The following is a 23,467-nucleotide window of genomic DNA, read 5'->3' as shown; positions in this document are numbered from 1 at the left end:
CACAAAGCACTCCCAACAGATGTCCATCCAGTCTCTGAGGGTAATAGTTGGAAGAGACCCGACCCCCCCCCCCCCCAGGCCATCCAGTCCAACCCTTACCATACAGGAAATTCATAATGAAAGCATACCCTGGCAGATGGCCATCGAGCCGCCAAAACCTCCACATAACCCAGAATATCAATGCAGATCCCACAATATCTGCTTTGAACTGGGTTATCTGAGTCCACACTGCCATATATTCCAGTTCAAAGCAGAAAATGTGGGATTTTACTCAGCTGTGTGGAAAGGCCTTGAGACCGAGAGTTCCACTGCTGAACAGTTCTTTCAATCAGGAAGTTCTTCCTAATTCCGGTGGGATCTCCTTTCCTGGAATTGGAACCCATTTGATTTTTTTGGATTGTGGACACTTTCTCCAACCCCCTGGATATTCAGACATACATTTTTCAGCATGGGGTTTTCATTCAGGATCTTGGTTGGAAAGCGCTTGATGACCCAATAACAGTAATAATATACTTTATTTACACCCAATAATACACCCAAGTGGTCATAATTCCTTTTGGATGACTTTCTCTAAGAGTAGGGAGCTCAAGTATATAGTATGGCCTGCTTCCTCTTTCAACCCAGCCATCAGCTAGGAGGACTCGGGTGCTACTTGAGGTTTAAGGGAAGGACTAGAACCCAAGAGTATAGCTGTGTTTGAAGGAAGCTGTAGCAAGCAATGGGGAGATGACTATTCTTGGTCCCGTGCTGCAAGTTACCCTAACCAATCACACTGCCTTCTGTTGCATATAAGATGGATTATGTGAGCTGCCCCTTCCCATCCAGAACAGAATCAGGACACCCAATTATGAGCAGAGAAACAACGAGGCGTTTATTGCTACAAAGCGCACCGGCCGCAACATCTGCCACCATCCCATCCCTGGGAGCCCATGCCAGTTGATTCAGACCTGCCCCACCAATTGGTTTTGGCTTGAAGGCAAGTCGTCATGGAGGCAGAGCGTCCCAGGAAAGTGGAGGGGCAAGCTGCGGGACACGACGGGGAGCCGGGCCTACAGGTAAGCGGGCAGATCCTTCTCGATCACCTGTAAGAGAGAAAGAGGTGTGTGAGATGTCCACGTCACAAGCCAGAGGCATGACATTATCTCTGCAAAGGACACTTTGCACTGGAACACGCCTTACGCCATTTAAAAGCATTGGTCAACCTGGAATTGAGCAGTCTTCGCTATCAATGCGAATAATAATAATAATGACAACACTGGCACAAGCCAGTCAAGGTGGTCCCAGTGGTAATCGGCACAGTGGGTGCAGTGCCTAAAGACCTTGGCCTGCACTTAAACACAATTGGCGTTGGCAAAATTATCATCTGCCAGCTGCAGAAGGCCACCTTACTGGAATCTGCACACATTATTCGCCGATGCATCACACAATCCTAGATACTTGGGAAGTGTCGGACGTGTGATCCAATACAACAGCCAGCAGACTGTCTGCTGTGGACTCATCTTGTTGTGTGTCAAATAATAATAATTTATTTGTATGGGCAGTGGGTTAAATCGCTGAGCTGCTAAACTTGCTGACCAAAAGGTAGGCAGCAAAAAGTGCACTTAATCGACCATTACAGTTGCTGCCTGCGTAAGATTCCTTCTTCAAAAACCAAAGTGTCAGAACACCAATGGAAAATATAAACCTTGGGGTGCATCTATGATGTAGGATAAACCCACTTTAATTGCCTTGGTCCAGTGTGATGGAGTCATGGGAGCTATAGTTTGACAAGGCCTTCTCTTGACGCCACACCAAACTACAAATCTCAGGATTGCATAGCATTGAGCCACGAGAATTAAATTAGAGGTGACGGCCCTTAAAGAGGAGCTCCTGAAGCAGTTTCCCCTTTGGCTTTGGCTCAGCACTAAGGTGACGCGGATCTAATGGGCGCCCTGGTTTTGGTGAGTCATTTAAACAGAAAAGGCAAGCATTAGATTTGAAGAAATAGGGGGTAATGGGGACCATTTGGAGTGGACAAGGACTAAACCTTCTGCTTGTGAAGCGTGTGTCCAACCACGCTCCCCCCAAATAGACCAGTAGCATCCCTGTAAAAACGCCCCTCCCAACTTTCTATAGGACAGTGGTTCTCAACCTGTAGGTCCCCAGATGTTTTTTCCTTCAACTCCCAGAAATCCTAAGAGCTTGCAAACTGGCTGGGATTTCTGGTAGTTGTAGGCCAGAACACCCGGGGACCCACAGGTTGAGAACCACTGCTGTAGGACTTCATAGAAGTTCATTAGCGGAAGGGACACTACGAACATCAGCCACTTACAACGGGGTCGTCCATGGGGCTGTATCTCTTGACCACTTGTCCTTCCTTGTTGATGAGGAACTGGAGATGAAGGAAGAAGGGTTTTATTTATGAATTATTTATTTATAGTATTTCTACCGTGTCTTTCTCTGCATTGCAGACTCAAGGCGACTTACAACATAAAACACACACATTCCAACAGTTCCAAAATTTATAAAACAATAAAATGAGATCATAATAAAAACATACAACAATAAAACATGTAAAATTCTTATCCATGGCTATGCTGCTTTCCCAAAAATAAGACAGTGTCTTATATTAATTTTTGCTCCCAAAGATGCGTAAGTTCTTATTTTCAGGGAATGTCTTATTTTTTCATGAGGACGAATTCACATTTATTGAACAAAACAAATGAACATTTATTATATATTTATTTACAACATTTATATCCCAGCCTTCTCACCCTGAAGGGGACTCAGAGCTGCTTACAAGTTATATGTACATGTAATACATTATAATTATTAGCATAGCACAATATCAGTATTCTGTATTACTATATTGTACTATACTACAATACTGTAATATTACATGTATTATAAAATACATAATTATATTGTATTATTAGTATTATATTGTATTACAACATTATGATCAATATTATATGTACATATAATTATTAGCATAGCACAGTACTGGTGTTATATATTACTATATTGTACTATACCACTATACAGTAGTTGTCAGAATATAATAAATATACTGGCCCTCACACACAGCACCACAAAAAATAAGGGCTCTCTCACTGTCTGGAGATTGTAACCACAGCAGTCCCTGGATCATACAGCAGGAGCGGCATTGCAGCTTCTAGCCACCAGGGGGAGCATACTTCCAAACAAAAACTTTGCTAGGTCTTACTTTCAGGGGAGGCCTAATATTTAGCAATGCAGCAAAACCTCTACTAGGTCTTATTTTCTGGGGTTGTCTTATTTTTTGGGGAAACAGGGTATCTCCACTGGCAATCTCTTGTTATTTACAAGCTAAAAATCCTGAGACTCCCACTATGTGTCACTCAAAGGCTTTCTTAAATAGAAAAGTCTTGACCCCTTTCCTAAAACTAAGTAGGGATGGTGCTGCCCTTCATTCCTCTTGAGGGGGGTGTGTGTGTTGAGAGCAAGTGCTGCACCTGAAAAGGATCCTTCTCTCATGCTGTGGAGACACATATTGGTGGGAGCACGAGGGGCAGTGTTTCTCCACTAGATCTGAGTGTTTGCCCTGGGATGAAATGGGGGACATGGTGCTTTAGGTAGGCTGGACCGAAGCCGCAAAGGGCTTTACAGGTGATCACCACCATTGAGTCCAGGAACGGACAGGCAACCAGTGCAGTCGCTTCAGGACAAGTGTGGTGCGCTCCCTGAAGTTGGCTCCCGTTAGAAGTCTTGCCACAGCTCTTTGGGGAAATTAATTTCCAGATGCTTTTCAAGAGCAGACCCATGTAGAGTGCACTGCAACAGTCCAATCTGGATGTAAATAACGCATGAGCCACTGTGGCCAGGTATTATGTCTCCAGGAACGGGTGCAATTGGCGCACTAGCTTTAACTGTGCAAAGGCTGACCTAGTCACCGTCACCACCTGGGCCTCCCAAGTTTAAAGTGGAGTTAAAGCAGATGACCCCCAAGCTGCACACATGAGGTTTCAGGGGGAGTGTGACCCCGTCCAGCTCAGGTTAGAATGCCACTCCAAGGTCCAATCTTCTGAGACACCAGTAGTACTCAATCTTGTCAGGATTGAGTTTCAACTTGTTCACCCTCATCCAGTCCATCACTGTCTTCAGACAACGTTTCAAGGGCAGGACCACTTCCTTGGCATCAGGTGAAAAGGAGTAGTAGAGTTGAGCATCACCTGTATACAGATGTTGCTGAACTCCAAAACTCCAGATGATCTCTCCCAGCGGCTTCAGGTATATGTTAAATAACATAGGGGACAAAGATGACCCCACTGGCCCCGAGGACTCTCCCAAGACCACCTTCTGGGATTGATCCGCAAGGAAGGATTGGAAGCCACTGGTAACAGTGCCTCCTAATCCCATCCCCTCGAGCTTTCCCAGAAGAATATCATGATTGATGGTATCAAAGGCCACTGAGAGGTCCAGGAGAATTAACAGGGTCAGACTCCCCCTATCAAGCTCTCCGACTAGATCATGCACCAAGGTGACCAAAGCTGTTTCTGTTCCATGTCCTGGTCTGAAACCAGATAGGAATTGATCCAGATTATCAACCTAATCCAGGAATCCCTGGAGATGTTCAGCCACCACCCGCTCCAAGATCTTACTGACAAACCGTAAGTTGGATACCGGCCTGTAATTGTTTTAAGATGGTAGGGTCAAGGGACTGGTTTTTTAAGGGGTCTCGCCACACCTTCTTTTAAGACTAGAGGTTAAATAGAATCATTTCTGCCCTGAGAACAAACAGAGGGATGCAGATACTGAGTGTGAGGCTCCAAAACGGGACATGACAGAGAAGCCATAAAAACGAGACTACCAATGACAGAAGGGACAGGACAGCTGTGAGAGTTATATGTCCCATCATACCACACCAGTGAGACCATGCTGGTTAAGGCTGGTGGGGATACTGGTCCAGTATCTAAAAGGCTACATAAGTCACTGGGAGCAAGGAAGACACAGAGTAGTTTATAAAAATGGTGCCCGGCGCAGAGAAGATGGAAGACATAGCTCCTGTCGGGGAACTAGAATCCATCCCTTAAGAAACGGATGGCAGCTGTTCTTTTACCATCCAGATGCCGTGGACATCAGCATAGGTAATGGTTAGGGATTCTAGGAAGGGTGGCCCAAAGCTTCAAGAGGCCCAATATGTGACTTAGAAGGAGATTGTTGAGCAACTAAGCCCATACAGTCAGGTGAAACATTTCCCAATGTTTTGCACCTCAACTCCCACTTGCTCCACCCAGCATAGCCAATGGACAAGGATGATAGGAGCTGTAGTACTACGGCAGTTGAAGGCCCAAAGGGGCTTTGCTGTACTACAGAAGCTGAATCCACTTAGAGCAGGTCCCAGTAGCCATTTAGATCCAAATTATAGGGCACCTAAGTCAAAGCAACACAGTTTAACTGGGATCTAATCAACAGGTGAAGAGAGGAAGACTTACCTTACTAAAGTTCCACTTTATAGCACTAAAAAGGAAAAGGAAAAAACACATTTTTAGTTCCCCAAACAAAAAACCTGCCAAGAGGTATATTGGGAGTCATGTTCTTGGGACTATAGCTCCCACCTTCCTGTGTTATTTGCGATATTACAATATCTATTATGCTAGCAAACCGCCTCTTGTGCTGCTCTGACACTGGACTGCTGTGGGATACTCTAGCATTAACATCTAAGACAGCATTTCTCAACCTGGGGGTCATGAGGGGGTCTCAGAGGAGTCGCCAAAGGCCATCAGAAAACATATTTCTGGTGGTCTTAGGAACCCCTTTGGCAGAAGATCTCTCTGCCTGTCCTTCTCTTGCATTTTAGATACAGATGGCAAATCCTCCATCTGCGGGCAGCCACTGACCAAAAGCCTTCCTCCGTTCTGATTGGCCGGCCTTTCAGCCAAGGGGATGGCAGTTTCTGAGACTCCAAGTGGGGAGGGGAGAGCAGGCGTGCTCTGCGCATGTGTGGGGGGAGGGAGAGCATGTGAGGCTGGAGGGAGGCTTGCACCAGCGAGTCTCTTCAAGGCATGGGGGTTCTGTGTAGGAAGTTTAGTCCAATTCTATCGGTGGGGTTCAGAATGTTCTTTGATTGTAGGTGAACTATAAATCTCGGCAACTACATTTTCCAAATGTCAAGGTCTATTTTCCTCAAATTCCATCAGTGTTCACATTTGGGCATATAGAGTATTTGTGCCAAGTTTGGTCCAGATCTATCATTGTTTGAGTCCACATTACTCTCTGGATGTAGGTGAACTCCAACTCCAACATTCAAGGTCAATGCCCAACAAACCCTTCCAGTATTTTCTGCTGGTCATGGGGGTTCTGTGTAGGAAATTTGGTCCAATTCTATTGGTAGGGTTCGGAACGCTCTTTGATTGTAGGTGAACTATAAATCCCAGCAACTACAACTCCCAAATGACAAAAGCAATCCCCCACCCCAATCTCACCAGCATTCAAACTTTAGCATATTAGGTATTTGTGTCAAGTTTGGTCCAGTGAATGAAAATACCTCCTGTATCTCAAATATTTACAAACAATTCATAACAGTAGCAAAATTACAGTTATGAAGTAGCAACTTTTATGGTTGGGGGTCACCACAACATGAGGAACTGCATTAAGGGGTTGTGGCATTAGGAAGGTTGGGAAACACTGATCTAAGAGCTGGAGAAGGGAGAAAGCAGGCGAGCAGTGGTCCCAACAACCCCCGGGCATCACTGGATATATGCTAGTTGTTCTTAAATTTAAAAGGAAGCAAACTGTATAGAAACACAATGTCCGTTCCCTAGAAGGGACTCTAGAAGATCAATTCAAAAAATTAGGTTTCTGCAGAGGCCAAAAGCAGCTCTCCCAACATTCAAGGGATGGTAGGGCTCCAGGGATGAAAAGGAGAAAGTGTGTGTTTATCTCAGAGCTCTGCGGGCAGCCACGGACTCACTTTCCCATGGTGCCCTTGCCCTTGGGCTGGCTCTTCATCCATTTCCAGAGCGGGTGCGCACCGTCCCCGTTGACTTCGATCTTGCTGAACATGTCAAACTTCACCCCATAGCCCGCGGCAAAGGCCTTGATGTCTGCCTCGGTGCCTGGCTCCTGGAGAGGAAAAGAACAACATCTAATACTTTTTCTTCATCGTTATCTCATGTTCCTGGGTTACAAATGTCATTTCCTAATTGGTTCTATTATAGGAATATGGGAAAAGTTTATCAAACTGCAAAAATTCTATCTGCGTGGACTTCCTTTGCTCTAGGTTTTCAATGAATGTCTCATTAAGTCTCAAAGGATTCAACGTACCATAGTTTGTGGCAGCCACAAAAACAAAGTTTCTGGAGTAGAACAATTGCTTTCAAAGTAAGGGCCAAGAAAATAAACAGGAAGTAACACTTTCAGAGCAGGAACAGAAATTCCCAGCCTTTATCTGTACTTGTGCCTGTGTATCTAAAAGTAGTTTCAGGAAAGGGAAAACTGCGCATCACAAGTGCTGAACCTGACTCAGCACAAAGAAGACGGTTTTGAAAGACAGCAGATTACAGGAGCTGTCTTCATAGGCCTGCCAGCAGCTTATGATACTGTAAATCACCACCTCCTCCTGAAAAAATGTATAACATCACAAAGGATTACCACTTCGCCCGCTTCATAGGAAATCTGCTACAAAACAAGAGCTCTTTTGTTGAGTTCCAGAGTCAGAGAAGCAGATGGCGAAGTCAGAAGACCAGCCTGCTTCAGGAGAGCATGCTTGCTCCATCAATGTTTAACATTTACAAAAATGGCCAGCCACTGCCAGAAGAGACAGAGAGCTTCATCTATGCTAACGATCATGCCATCTCCACCCAAGCAGGGAGCTTTGAAATGGTTGAACAGAAGCAAAACGTGGGAGTTAGGCACAATATCATGTGAAAATTGACTGGCACAACCTGGCGATAACAATCAGACACAGTGATGACATCTACCTTTGAGCTTTGCTACTCTGCTGCTGAATTCACATGCCCAGTGTGGAATACATCTAACCCTGTTAAAACAGTGGATGTGGCTCTTAATGAGACATGCCACATCATCACAGGATGTCTACGCCCTACACCGCTGGAGAAATTATACAGTATTGCACCACCTGATATCCACAGGAAAGTAGCAGCCAGCAATGAATGGACCAAGGCATTGACATTTCTGGTCCATCCTTTGTTCGGATATCAGTCAGCAAGCCAATGCCTTCAATCAAGAAATAGCTTACTAAGTTATACAGAGATACTTGCAGGAACACCTCAGCAAGTGGGAGTCCAAAAGTGGCAGGCTAAAACCCGGAACCTTAATCAGTGGCTGATACTAGATGAGAAACTCCCTCGTGGGCACACAGAAGACTGGGTAACTTGGAAGATGCTGAACAGACTGCGCTCTGGCACAACGAGATGCAGAGCCAATCTTAAGAAACAGGGCTACAAAGTGGAGTCCACAACATGTGAGTGTGGAGAAGAGCAAACTACAGACCACTTACTACAATGCAGCCTGAGCCCTGCCACATGCGCCATGGAGGACCTTCCCACAGCCACACCAGAGGCACTCCAAGTGGCCAGCTTTTGGTCAAAGGTCATTTAGTTTAATGCCAAGTTTTTAACTTTGTTTGTGGTTTTTAAATACTCTCTTACTGTATTTTCAATTCACTTCTGACCCAATAAATAAATAAATATCTTACCACACCTGTTCCTTCCACCCCCACCCCCATGAATCCACTGCCTATGACTTTTGTCACTACTACTTGTAAGTCTTATATTCCTTATATCTGCTTTAATAAACCCCCCTTGTGGCTATTTTAAAATCTAGATTGGTCTTTCTAAATATCCAAATGCTGGCGTTAATTTTTCAGCAAACTCTTTATTGTTTCCTCCCTGACTACCATTGAATATATTCTAACAGTTTTTTTTTATCCAGTCCTTTATGAGCAATCCTTTTTTCCCCATCCAAATTTTAAACTTTGTGGTTTTTCTATAATTATAGCTGTATTCTCAATTAGCTTCTGACACGATAAATAAATATAAACATACATGCATACATGCACCTGCAAGTCATACCTGTTTGCCAAACTGGTTGCAGGGGAAAGCAAGGATCCGTAAACCACGCTCTGCATATCGACTATATATATCGACAAACTGAGTGTAGTTTACGGGAGTTTTGCCTCATTTCGACGCCACATTGGTGATGATGCAGACCTGGCCCCTGAAGGAGAGAAGGGAGATTGAGGCAGAGGCAGAGTCTGAGTACATATACATACATACATATATATGTGTATATATATGAAATTTCAATTACACAATATTAAATTTATGGTAGCAAATGTATTTAGTCCAAACCAAGGTCACATAAAATGCCTCAGGAAAGCCTCGGGCTTTTTAAGAGGTAAAGATCATTGTAGCAGGGGATTTTTATTCTATACACATAATAAAAGTGAAAATATGTATGTATGTATGTATATGTGTGTGGTTGGGTGTCCACTTACACAGGCAAGCTCCCACCTCCACAAACAACTATAGCTCCCACTGCTTAGGAAACATTAACGACCATCCCTCCAATGCCATTGCAGGTTATAGCGAGCACCATGAACATGTCCAAGAGCCCTGCCAATGTCCTCCACAAACACCATACTGCCCACCGCCCAAGTGAATACCTTCATACAGGGACCATTTCACCCTAGATTTTCTGTTTTTCCTCCACCACAGACATCCCAGTGTTTCTGACTCTCTCTTTGGAGAGATTTCTAGGAGTTGTAGCTTACCTACATCCAGAGCGCACTATGAACCCAAACAATGATGGATTTGGACCAAATTTGTCTTGCATACCCAATATGCCCAAATTTGAATACTGGTGGGTTTTGAGGGGAATTGGCCTCGACATTTGGGAGTTGTAGGTACTGGGATGCATAGTTCATCTGCAATCAGTGGGCACTCTGAACTCCACCAATGATGGAATTAGACCAAACTTGGCACACAGAGCCCTCATGACCAGCAAAACATACTGGACGTCTATGAGGAAAATTCACCTTGATCTGAGGCAGTTGAAATTCACCTGCATCCAGAGAGCACTGTGAACCCAAACACTGATGGATCTGGACCAAAATTAGGCACACATACCTGATATGCCAAAATTTGATTACTGGAGGGGTTTGTAGGGAACTGACCTTTCTGGGACTGATTCACCATGGTGGGATTTGTAGTTCACCCTACAGCCAGAGAACACACTGAACCCCACCACTGATGCATCTAGAGCAAACTTTCCCAACATAACAAACTTTAAGTACTGATGGAGTTTCAGGGGGTTAGCCTGGCATGATGGGAGCTGTAGTTGCATTTTGCACAGTTTTTCAAATAACCTGAGCAACGCCAGGTGCCCATGGTAATTTAATATAAAAATTCAAGAACAGAATGAAAAAAATTAAAGGCCTATTTGTTGGAAGCCTCACCTTCAAACTAAAATATGCTGGCATTTTTGCTCCTCTCATTTGCCTTTGGCCTCACCCATACATTGCATAGTTATGCCTTGAACTGCTTTTAATTTTCTTGGTGACTAGCGCAGATCCCCGGCGTCACCTAAGTGTTGCATTGCCTAACACTGTTTATTAGAAATACTCCTGGCTAGCTTTATGATTTAATTCTAATGGCCCCATTAGAATAAAATGCAACACTGAGAAGTACTCAGCCTCTCGTTTACTCATGTTTTTCTCCATGACTTACACACAGACCTCCCTCAATATAGGATGCAGTGAATGCCTGAATCACTGCCCACGTTTGGTCATCTGTAAGCTTCCTTTCTCCCTTCTCCAGCTCACTTCCATCTTTTGCCTTGCCCTGCCCTCTGTGAAAGTCTCCCTTACAGTATTTCTATGGCAATGCTCCCCCTCCTGAAGTAGCCTTCCTATTGACAGCAGGCATGGGCAAACTTGAGGGCCGCATGCTAGCACTCCCTGTTGGAAGGACTGGCTGCCCAGTGATGGAAGGAAGGGAAGGAGGAGGGAATGAGAGAGGGAAGGAAGGATGAAAGGGAGGAAGGGAAGGATGGAAGGAAAAAGGAAAGAGGGAAGGAAGGAAAGGCAAAAGGGAAGGAAAGACAAAACTGAGGAAAGAAAGGATAAAGGAATGAGAAAAGGAAAGAAAGACAAAAGGAAAGGGAGGGAGGAAAAAGAAGGATAAAAGGGAGGAAGAGGAGGATGGAAGGAAGGGAAGGATAAAAGAAAGAGAAGGAAGGAAAGACAAAAGGGAAGGAAGGATGAAAGGGTGGAATGGAAGGAAGGATGAAACTGAGGATAGGAAGGATAAAGGAATAAGGGAAGGAAGGAAAGACAAAAGGGAAGGAATGGGGGGAGGGAGGAAAAAGAAAAGGAAAAAAGGAAGAGAAGGATGGAAGGGAGGAATAAAAGAAGGAAGGAAAGACAAAAGGGAAGGGAGGGAGGGAGGAAAGAAGGAAGGAAAAAGAGGGAGAGAGTGTAGGAAGGAAGGACGAAAGGATGGAAGGGAAGGATGGAAGGAGACAGCGGGAGGGAATGGAGGGAGGGAGATAAAGGGAGGGGAGGGTGGGAGGAAATTGAGAAGGTACCTGACCTAACGTATCTCCTTCTATGTCCCACCGCGGAATTTAAGATCTTCTGGGGAGGCCCTGCTCTCGGCCCCACCTTTATCACAAGTGAGGCTGGTGGGGAAGAGGGACAGGGCCTTATCAGTGGTGGCCCCTTGCCTGTGGAATTCACTCCCCGGGGAAATCAGGTCGTCAACACCTCTCCTTGCCTTCAGAAGGAAGCTGAAGACATGGATATGGGACCAGGCATTTTGGTAATCTGGCAGGCTAACAACAAGGTAATGATGACGACTAGAGTTGGAAAGGATTATGGTAATGCTAAATGGATTGACGGATTTTAGAACTCGATAAACGCGGGCTGTAGATCGGCTTTTTAGTTGATATTGTATTAATTGTATGTTTTTGACTATTGTGTTTATTGTTATTGCATTTTTATTGTAATTGTTGGCATTGAATTGTGCCGGATGTAAGCCGCCCTGAGTCCCCCCTAGGGGGTGAGAAGGGCGGGGTAGAAATGCCCAAAATAAATAAATAAGGAAAGAAAGAAAGACAAAAGACAAGGAGCGAGAAAGCAGAAGAGGGAAGGAGGAAGGAAAGAGAGAAAGGAAGGATGAAAGGGTGGAAGGGAAGGAGAAAAAGGGAGGGGAAAGATGAAGGAAGGATAGGATGGTGAGAGAGAGGAGGGCCGTATCCGACCCCCGGGCCTGAGTTTACCCATACTTGATCTACAGGGTGTCCCAAAAAAATGTATACACACTTTAAAAGCTGATAGCTCAATTGATGTTTTGTTTCTTTTTCCCCTGGTTAAACAAAATTGGAATTAATAGTGGAAGTCAGACTACGCTTTGAACAAACGAAATCTGTTTTAAAATGCCACTGGAAGTGTGAAAACGTAATTGGAAGTGCAAAGACAGTTTAGGAGGAAGTTTCAAAGAGTTCCACTCATGCGAATTACCATGAGACAAATTATCAAGAAGAGGATTAATTGGACCATTCTTTTTTGACGTGACTGTAACTGATGTTTAATTTGGATGTCGCCTCATCACTCCACGTCACACTTGGTTGGAAAGTGTGCCATTCTGAACAGTTCCATTGGATTCAAACTTATGTCTAATACAACGAATGGTAAGTTGCATTGCGGGATCTCCTTGAAACTCTGTCCTAAACTGCCTTTACACCTTGCAGCTAGATTTGAAGCTGCAAGGCCATTCAATGCTAATCAAGCTGGCCAACTCCAACATTCACACTTGCCTCAAACAGACAAGAGTTCTTTCTCCCACCCTGGACAGACATATACAAACCCCACTTGGCTAATTTCCAACAGGCCCCTCAACCTCTAAGGATGTTTGCCATAGATGTGGGCAGAACGTCAGGAGAGAATGCTTCTGGAACATGGCCAGAAAGCCCAGAAAACTCACAGCAACCCAGTGATTCCAGCCATGAAAGTCTTCAACAACACATCAATTGAGCTAACAGCTTTTAAAGTGTGTATATGTTTTTTTTGGGACACCCTGTATATAGCAGCCTCTTGTGGTCACATCCGAGCAGAGGTTACATACATACCTATTTTGGGGTCCCAGCCCTGAAAGGGGTAAATGTTTTCAAATTGAAACCCTGCCAGTATTTTAAGTTTGGTAATGAATGGCATGTGTACTAAGTTTGGTCCAGAGCCATCAGGCCATGCAGGAGCCTTTGAAGTACAAACATACGTACTGAAATATTTGCACTTGAATGCAACCAATGACAACTACAAGAATGATGTAAGTTGCTTTGAGTCCCAGACTGGCGCAAAGGATTAGCATAAGAATCTGGAATTGAATTTGTCTTTTGGTTCGGCATCAATTTCTACACCATCACCTTGGAGTGGAAACAAAACATTCAAATGAGGGAAACAAGCCACTGTTGTCCAGGTATCAACGTACCTGTACTTCGCCAGAGAGACATCATTGCCATCGATATCCAGGGCGTGGAAGTCATATATTGATTTTGCCGTCTGCCAGTCAGTCTCTTGGGCACACTGTAGGGAGGACAGAGGCAGGGATTTAATGTGAGCTAACAGCAGTCATACTTCACTAGGCAAATCGGAGGGGGAGTGGGGTCTGGAAATGATGGATGTTGCAGTCAATATACAATATATAGCTTTTATTGACATACAGCATCAAAATCACAAATCAGGCAGATACAACAAAATAAATTTATTTATTTCAAATATTTATAACCCGCCCTTCTCAAACCCCCCGGAAGGGGGGACGGACTGAGGGTGGCTTACAGCCAGCAACGATTCGATGCCCCTATATATACATAATAAACCACAATAATTACATATAAATAAAACATTAAATCAATTCAATTTAAAAACTGTTTACAACATTATAGCCTGGTGGCCTAATCTAGCCGAATTCTGTGACCAGAGACTCTATCAGAAGCTTGTCCATAGTCCAATTCCATAGTGAATTGTCATCATTACCACTGTCATTGTCAGCGTGTTACCCAAAGGTCTGGTCCGAGAACCACATTTTTAACTTATTTCTGAAGGAAAGGAGAGATGTGGATAACCTAATTTCGTTGGCGAGTGAATTCCACAGGCAGGGGCCTCCACCAAGAAGGCCGTCCCTCATCCCCGCCAAGCGCATTTGTGACAAAGGAGGGGTCGAGAGCAGGGTCTCCCCAGAGGATCTTAAACTCCGAGGTGGGACGTAGAGGGAGATACGTTTGGACAGGAACGCTGGGCCGGAACCGTATAGGGAAAAGCATTAGTAAGAGTTACTGATCTCAATAAAATTTGCAAGAACTGGAGAAGAACATTGGAAAAACATCGGACAGATTCAGAAGTTACGAATACTAGCTTTGACATCAGATGACAAGAGAATTGTCTGTTTTGTTATAGAGGACATTAGGAACTTTTCAAAACCTTAGACGATGTGTGTAACAGTACTCGAGTTGAAGATATAAATGTAATATAAATGTAATATCAGTGATATAGTAGACTGAAGTGGCAGGAAAATCCCCAAGAGCTTATGGATCCATCTGGATCCATAAGTCTCCTGGGGCAGATCTTCCTAAATGGTCCATCACCCCAGCAGAGGTTTAGAGCCCCAGTAAGTTTAAACCTAAACAGGGAATGATCGGTTCATGACAAAGGAACTCTGGATCGCTCCTCCACAATACCGTCACCATCATAACCCGAACAGAAGACCAGGTCTAAGGTGTGTCCAGCGGTATGGGTGGGGCCAGAAGGGACAGACCCATGGTTGTCATGGTGGCCATGAAGTCCTGAGCCACTCCCGACAGGGAGATCTCAGTATGGATGTTGAAGTCCCCCAGCACTACTAGCCATTGGGGCTCTGACACCAGGCCCGAAACCATCCCAGCTAGCTCAGGCTGGGAGACTAGACTGTTGAGCAGTGGGTGTGGCTGGTACACCAACAGAATCCCTGTTCTGTCCTGGCTGTTCACCCTTAGACAGACACACTTGAATGTTTTCGACTGCGGAACGGGACACCTGGTTTGGTGGATGGAATCCCAAAAGACTACTGCGATTCCTGGTGGACAAAGCTGGCTGAGATTCACCCTACCCACTTCATCTAACCAGGTCTCAGTAATGCAAGCCAGATCAGCACGTTCATCCAAGATTAAATCTTGGATAGCAGTTGTTTTCCCATTCACTGACCTGGCATTAGGCTGCAGGACTTTTAGCCTGAGGGGATGCCATCTTGGTTACCCAGACTATTCATAGGAGGGGGCAGGCCAGGGGCAACATGAATTCTCTTGCAGGAGGGAGAGGCGGCAGGGGGTTTGCATCTTCATCGGTTCTGGAGGACAGGGATGTTATAGCCATTTCCATCTGGAACACTCTCCCCGGAGACAAATGTTGGCCTAGAGGATGACTACGAGGGGTGTCAGGGTAGATGAGGGTGGGGGGGATATCTGGGCTAGGATATTAGTGTTAGCCCTTGGAGATCAGTTATATAAAAACACATGGGAGCATCACCACCTTCATGTTTTGTGGATGGAACAACATTTTGGAGAGAGAAAGAGAATCATTGCCTTTTCCCCAGGAAACATTAGAAGGCTACGTTTAGTGAATCGAGGATCTCATTTGCAGAGAGAAGTGCCTTTCCATCCCACAACTTGACAGACCTGAATCTGAACAGCATTTCAATAAACCATCTTAAACGGTGTCTGGCTAATTTTTCATCCAAGCAACAGATCTAAGCAAATGCTTTGCTTTGCTTTGCCTTTCCAGATATCTAAACTGGCGTCACACAGACTCCTTCCGCATCGACAACAGTCCTTGGCCGTTGCCATCAGAAGGCATTTTTATCTATCAGGGAGAACCAGATATTCTGGGAGTCACCTTCGCTGTGTCAGCCGCTTTTGAGTGGAGGAAAAGTCTTGGAAGCTATGGCAGAGTTTCTATAGTGATCCAAGCTGTTTTCTGTGTTAGCGACCACAACATGTTTTTTCCCCCTGAAGACTTGATCTCAAAGGAGGGATTCCCGGGCGAGAAGCAAGTTGAAACTGCTTCGGAGAAGGGCAGTGAGGATGAGAGGGTAATATAGGAGCAAAGGTGGAAAGACCTGTTGAATCCCATGAAAAGAAGAGTTGGACATGTTTAAAAAAAGAGGCTGCTGGGGATGCTTTCTGTGGAGTTTATTTACTTATTTATGTCGTTTTTGTCCCATCAATTTCAGCCCGAAGGTGACTCCGAGTTAAGACTCCTCTATAACCGGTGGTTTTGCTTTAACCATAATCCACATGTTCTGAAAGGGAGAGGCAGGAGTGTCCCGTTTTCCTTTCGATGCCACGGTTGGATTAGTGGCCTAGTTTACCAAAGCATACATAAGACCTGGAAGCCTGTTGTACAGATTTGTGTGTGCATGATGGGCTGTGCCATGTTCTCTCTCCCCCCCCCCCCCCCCCAAGAGATTAACAGATGAGAATAAATAGCAAGAAACCAGGAAGGAGCAGGTGGGATGGAAGGGTGTCCAGCAAAGCATCCTCCTAATCTGGGATTTGGCTTCTGGAGAACCTCCGGAAGAGAACAAATACAAAGGATAAAAGACCTAGAAACCAAGTTGTATGAGGAAAGGACAAGGAAGCAAGGATCCCTAGCCTACAGAAGAGAAGACAGGTTGACATGATAGCCATCTGTAAACAGCCTGAAGGAAGTCATAAAGGAAATGGTGCAAACTTCTTTCCTGCTGCTCCAAGAGATTAGTTCCAAATTGCAAGAAGAGATATGTCACTGAAGCCTGAGGAAAAACCTCCTCAAAGTATTTATCATGTCAGAAGCGAATTGAGGATACAGTTATAACGTATTTAAAACTACAAAGTTAAAAACTTGGCATTCTGCTGAATGACTTTGACCAGAAGCTGGGCACTTAGACTGCTTCTGGTGTCGCTGTAAGAAGGTCCTCCATTGTGCATTTGGCAGGGCTCAGGCTGCATTATAGTTGGGGGTCTGTGGTTTGCTCTTCTCCACATTCGTGTATGTTGTGGACTCCACTTTGTAGCCCTGTTTCTGAAGGTTGGTTCTGCATCTCATGGTGCCAGAGCACAGTCTGTTCCGCACCTTCCAGGTCACCCAGTCTTCTGTGTGTGCAGGAGGGAGTTTCTCATCCGGTCTCAGCCATGGCTTGAGGTTCCAGGTTTTTGCCTGTCACTTTCGGACTAACTTGCTGAGGTGTTCCTGCAAGTATCTCTGTAGATCTTAGGAAGCTATTTTTAGATTTAAGGCATTGACTTGCTGGCTGATATCTGAACAGAAAATGGGCCAGAGCTGTCACTGTCTTGGTCCTTTCATTACTGGCTGCTACTTCCCAACAAGTGTCAGGCAGTGCAATACCGGCTAAACAGTATAATTTCTCCAGTGGTGTGCGGCATAAACATCATATGATACATTAAGAGCCACATCTACACTGGGCATGCATATTCAGCAGCAGAGTAGCAAAGCACAAGGGCAGATGTCTTCAATGTGTCTGGTTGCGACCCCCAAGTTGTGCCAGTCAGCTTTTGTATGATGTTATTTCTAGCACCCACTTTTTGCTCGATATTCAAGCAGTGCTTCTTGTAAGACGGAGCATGGTCCAGAGTGAGTCCCAGGTGTTTGGCTGTGCTGCAATGCTCCAGTGGGATTCCTTCCCAGATAACCCTCAAAGCTCGAGATGCTTGTCTGTTTTTAAGATGAAAAACACACATTTGTGTTTTAGGTGGATTAAGAATAAGCTGATTTTCCCTGTAATAGGCAGCAGGAGCACCTAAAACTTCAGAAAGCTTCTGTTCAACCATTTCAAAGCTTCGTACTTTAGCGGTGAACAACCGTCAGCATAGATGAAACTCTCTCCCTTCCGGCAGTGGCTGATCATTTGTGTAAATGCTAAACACTGATGGAGCAAACATGCTCCCCTGAAGCAGGCTGTTCTTCTGTTTTCGCCATCTGCTTTTCTGACCCTGGAACTCAACAAAACAGCTCCTGTTCTGTAGCAGATTTCCTATGATGCAGGTGAGGTGGTAGTGATAGTTGGTCTCCTGACAGTGAGAGCAGCTCAACAGTGGAATGGACTTTGGCAGAGGATAGTGAACTCTACATCTTTGGTAGTTTCCAAACAGAGGCTGGATGGGCATATTCTAAGAGTGCTTCAGCATGGCAGGGACTAGATGTCCAACAAGGCAACACTCAATCGCTTCAAAGAGGTTTCTAGCCTTGGCATAGCAAACCAGGAACTCAGCTTGAAAAAACTTCCCAGCTCCTTTCCTGCGGAGTGAAGCTGCAGCTCATCCCATGACTTCAGGCCAACCTGCAAGGCTGCATTCCTCCCTTTCCACAGCTCCAGGCATTTTAAAGGGCACTTTACTCCCAGGAAGCATCCTGTTCTTCTGTTCTTCATCATGCCCTCCTTCCAGCCTCCCTCTTCTGCTCTCGCTCCCTGTCTCTCTTCAAGAAGCCAAATAGAACAGGAATAAAAACCAGGCAAAATCAACTAACCCAAAGTTCCCCAAAGCAGACAAGAGCAAAGGGGACGGCAATCTCCCAAAGCGGACAAGAGCATGAGGCCCAGAGGCTGCTCCCTTGAAGCCCTATACCATGGGTCCTCAAACTTTTTAAATAGAGGGCCAGGTCACAGTCCCTCAAACTGTTGGAGGGCCGGATTATAATTTGAAAAAAATATATGAATGAATTCTTATGCACACTGCACATATCTTATTTGTAGTGCAAAAAACACTTAGAAACAATACAATAATTAAAATCAAGAACAATTTTAACAAATATAAACTTATTAGTATTTTAATGGGAAATGTGGGCCTGCTTTTGGTGAGATAGGATTGTTGTTGTCGTGTTTCAGGTCATTTCAGACTTAGGTTGACCCTGAGCGAGGACTGGGTAAATGACCTCAGAGGGCTGTATCTGGCCCTCGGGCCTTAGTTTGAGGACCCCTGCCCTATACTCTTAACGCAAAATGCTGCTCATAAGTCAAAGCGAAACCCCAGACCAAGCAATGGCTCTTAACTCAATAATAATATACTTTGTTTACATTCTGCTCTATCGCCTTAAGGGGATTCAGAGATGATTACAGAATACACAAATGGCAAATATTCTATGCTGTTATACATTTAACAACAAAGACAGACAGTACACAGACAGAGGCAAAGGCTTCCCCCTTTCAATCTTCAGCATCTGGAGGCTGTACTCAACCCCAGCCATGGGGAGGTGCTCTTGTTCCACTTTCCATGCCGAGGAGCCTGTTGTCTGTGGACAGCTTCCTGATTGAACTGCTGACATGTCTGCATGGTTGCCTTTTACCTCCCCGCCAAAGCGGTACCTATTGATATACTCACATTGTTTTTGAACTGCTAGGTAGGCAGAAGCTAGGGCTAATGGCAGAAGCTCACTCCAACCTGCAGCTTTAAACTGCCAACCTTCCGGTCAGCAAGATTTTCTGCAGCTAGCAGTTTAACCCGCTGTGCTCTTAAGTTGAGGTTCCACTGTATACAAGCCAAGCAAGGATCTTTGTTGTCATGATGACATTTCTCTTTCCCAACAGTGGGGCAGCTAGTTATGTTCTGGGGATGAAACAGGCCAAGATGAAGCCTTATCTTGTAAAGCTATGAAGAAAAGTTGGCTTTATGCTGAGTCTCAATCAGTATAAAAACTCCAGTATGAATTCTCACATTAAGGAGCTTCAGAAAAGCATGAAGTGACTTGGAACACCCCTTTTATCCTCTGCAGAATATTTATATGCTGCTTTTTCCTCTTTAAACGAGACTTAGAAGACGACCCTTTATTGCCCATAAGGAGAAGCCAGGTTCAAAGTTGCACTCAGAACATTTTTTTTGCAGGACTGAGAAAAAGATTACTACTGGAAAGGTACAAAAAAGTTGGCTGCCAAATTATCTTAAAATGCCACAGACTGTCAGCTTTCCGTCTACCTGCAGCACAGGGTTAAACAAGGGAACCGCACCCTGCATTCATTCCCCAAGACTAAAGGGAGGACAAAAGAAAGAATCTGATTGTTTGAACAGCAGTCTTAGGACGGGGTTGCTGTCCTCAGATTTTGTTCTGTTGCCGATCCTGAAAGAAAACAATGGGGTTGAAATGCCATTCCTCCGCACCATGACCTTTACACTTACCGATCTACAGAAACAACTAAACCATTGCTGCATGTAATCCCTTTGGTCAGAAGCACATGATTGTATTGCACAAAGATTTGGTTGTGTAACTGGCAACAAAGGAGAAAAAAGATCAACACCAGATTGCGACAGCAGGGAGATTTGTTTGGCTTACTCGCATTTCTTTTAATAGCTGGGCTTTAGGTAAGAAAGATCCAAGGCAGCAGGCCAGGGCAAGAAACACAACAAACCCTCCTGACAATGCAAAAGGGACAAAGGTCAGCACTTTCTCGTGTTATCAGCATCTCTAGTTCACTCTCTGCATTGCAGTGGAAGGCAATGGGCAAAGTCTGCAACTCCCTTTCCTTTGCTGCTTGTCCCAAGTCCCAAACTCATTGCAATCACAAGGCCGAGTCTACTTTGCAACACACCCACTCGCCTTTTGCTGTCTCACTTTAAGGAGGGTTTGCCCAGTTCATATCATCTACCAAAATAATATTCAAAAGGGAGTAAGGAGCAAGCATTTGAGGGTAAGCCTCTGTGTGATGTGACACACCGAGAGCCCCCCAATTAAATTAACTGACAGTTGCAAGTTGTATAACTTAACAAGATGTGGCAACAGCTTCTTAATAAGGCAGCTGAGTTGTTCTTTTAGTGAGAAGGAAGTCGATCTCCCAGTTACCAGAGAGCATGGAGATTTCCGTGCATTAGCGTGTCATAACAAAACTGGGTTGTTGTCGGTCAAAGTTGTCACGCAGTGTTATTCGTTCAACCTTAAATACACTACTCGATTGTTTTGGTTTCATGTGCAGTCATCGCCTTGAAAGAAAAATAATTAATGTGGTATCTATTCTGGGAACAGGAGGTTTCATTTCTTTGCTTTTGCTGAGGTCCCAATGAGGTTTCGCAATTTAAAATGTGCAAGGTGTTCTTGTTGCTTTGCATGGCATAGCAACTCAAGAGATGCAGCAACGTATTCTGAATGAAGAAGAAAACTACTTCAATGATCTCTAGGAAAGCCTAGGGACTCTCCTTTGACTAAGACTGAGCAAGTCAGCCAGGATTTGTGCCTTCACTCGGTTGACTGCGCTTACGTTGATTTGTCTGGCCCCGGGGGCAAGGGAAGCACAATTGCCCACGCAACAAAGGCATCCCCAGAACGGTACCTGCGGGTTCACTGCACCTCGGCTAATTGCAAGACGGCATTTGAACGGCAATTATTTGCACACGCCAAGGCTTCAAAGTGACTCAGATGTTTGCTGGAAGGCAGATTGTTTGTGGATGCTTTCCAAAGGCCAACAACATGAAGACAAGCCCCCATGGTTAAGTATTTGGGATCCACTGTAAATTTCCAAGGCCACAGTGAGAATGGGATCAGCCCCACAGCAATGCAAGGAGAAAGAACGATGGGAGGAAAGAAGGGAAACTGCAAACGGTTTTGGCTCGGAAGAACAGAGAGAAGGAGAAAGCAGTTGCCCCACACAACGGTGGAAATAACATCACGTTGCAAAGCAATTCCGGGAGATCACAATGGTGGGGAACCACTCCAAAGCATGAATTCACTTTGGGGTGATTTCTCAGCTGCCATGTTCAAATACCTGCCAATTTGTTCTCCAACTATGTATTTAAAAGTGCAAAGTATGTATGTTCAGTCACTTTCGACTTTTTGTGACCTCATGGGCCAGCTCACGCCAGAGCTCCCTATCAGCCATCACTTCCCTCAGCTCCTTCAGAGTCAAGCCAGTCACTTCAAGGATACCATCCATCCATCTTGCCCTTGGTCAGCCCCTCTTCCTTTTTCCTTCCATTTTCCCCAACATCATTGTCTTCTCTAAGCTTTCCTGTCTTCTCATTATGTGGCTAAGTTTGCATGTTTGCACAAAATTATTAACAATAAACACCTTAGATATATCTAAGTCCAAGTATGTTTATCTGTTTGGGTCTCTGTCTGTACCACAAAGGCTGTTGCCAGGTGATGTGGCCCCTGGGATGCCACCAGGAAAGAAAGGAGACTTGTGCATGAGAGGAAGGAAGAAAGGAGTCATGTTGCCATGGTAAGGTAAGCCTTCTCCAAGCTGGGGAAGGGGGAAAGTAGGACAGAGCTGGAGAATGAAGAAAGCAGAGCTGGAGAATGGGGGTATGCAACTTTCTCAGAGCTGGAGAAAGATAAAAGTAGGTCTTAGAGCTGGAGAAGGAAGAAAGTAGAGCTGGAGAATGGAGGAATTAGGCCATCTCAGAATATAGAAGGGAGAAAGTAGGTCTTAGAGCAGTGGTTCTCAACCTGGGGTCCCCAGATGTTTTTGGCCTACAACTCCCAAAAATCCCAGCCAGTTTACCAGCTGTTACTTTCTCCCTTCTCCAGTTCTGAGATGGCCAAATTCATCCGTTCTCCAGCTCTCCTTTCTCCAACTCTAAAAACATCTGGGGACCCCAGGTTGAGAACCACTGTCGTAGAGCCAAAGAATGGCCTTCTCAGAGCTGTAGAAAGTGGAACATAGGCCTTAGGGTTGGAGATGGGAGAAAGTAGAGCTGGAGAAGGAGGTATTTAGCTTTCTCAGAGATGGAGAAAGAGGAAAGTAGGCCTTAGAGTTGGAGAAATGAGAGCTGGAGAACGGGTAAATTAGGCCATCTCACTGGAGAAGGGAGAAAGTAGGTTTTCAAGCCAGAGAATGGAGGATTTAGGCCCTCTCAGAGCTGGAATAAAGGAAAGTAGGCCTTAGAGCTGGAGAAGGGAGAAAGTAGGCCTTAGGACTGGAAAAGGGTGAAAGTAGTGCTGGAGAATGGCAGCATTAGGCCATCTCAGAGATAGTGAAGGGGAAAAGTACGCCTTAGAGAGGGAGAAGGGGAAGATAGGCCTTAGAGCTGAATAATGCAGAAATTAGGCCATCTCCACGTTGGAGAAGGAAGAAAGTAGGCCTTAAGAGCTGGAGAAGGGAGGAATCAATCCACCGGTAAGATGGAAAATAGAGAAATAAAGGTCAGACCTGGAGTAGGGAGAAAGTAGGCTTTAGAGAGGTAGAAGGGAGAAATTAGACCATCTAAGAGCTGGAAAAGGGAGAAAGAAGCCCTGCTAAGCCTGGGGAAGGGAGAAAGGCCTTCTCCGAGCTGGAAGCCCAAAAGCCCTGCGAGGCCTAGCACTCACCATGGTCCGAGTCAGTCCCCGCGTCGTCAGAGCTCCCAACAGCAGCGTCCGCCTCAACAAGCAGCCCAAACTCATCCCGCCCTTCCCTTTCTCCCCCGCCCCGCCTTTAACCCCGTCCTGCCAACGCCTCCCTGACCAATCGGCGCCTCCAGGGGTCTCTCCGCCTCC

The 23,467-nt window shown here is 45.2% G+C and overlaps 1 protein-coding gene across 1 annotated transcript; it reads right to left on the bottom strand.

Annotated features, from left to right (window-relative positions):
• Positions 1–845: 845 nt before the first annotated feature.
• GPX4 (glutathione peroxidase 4) lies at positions 846–23,408 on the bottom strand. Its single transcript, XM_060785069.2, has 7 exons — positions 23,300–23,408; positions 13,470–13,564; positions 9,054–9,198; positions 6,932–7,083; positions 5,454–5,478; positions 2,312–2,371; positions 846–1,082 (listed from the first exon to the last, which is right to left on the bottom strand). Exons 1-7 carry the CDS (start codon positions 23,372–23,374, stop codon positions 1,050–1,052), a joined length of 585 nt encoding a protein of 194 aa, XP_060641052.1. The 5' UTR covers positions 23,375–23,408; the 3' UTR covers positions 846–1,049.
• Positions 23,409–23,467: the final 59 nt, after the last annotated feature.

This window comes from Anolis sagrei, chromosome X, assembly GCF_037176765.1.
Source record: "Anolis sagrei isolate rAnoSag1 chromosome X, rAnoSag1.mat, whole genome shotgun sequence".
NCBI lineage: Eukaryota > Metazoa > Chordata > Lepidosauria > Squamata > Dactyloidae > Anolis > Anolis sagrei.
Note: the sequence above shows the minus strand (reverse complement) of the source record. Positions and strands in the feature narration are given on the sequence as shown.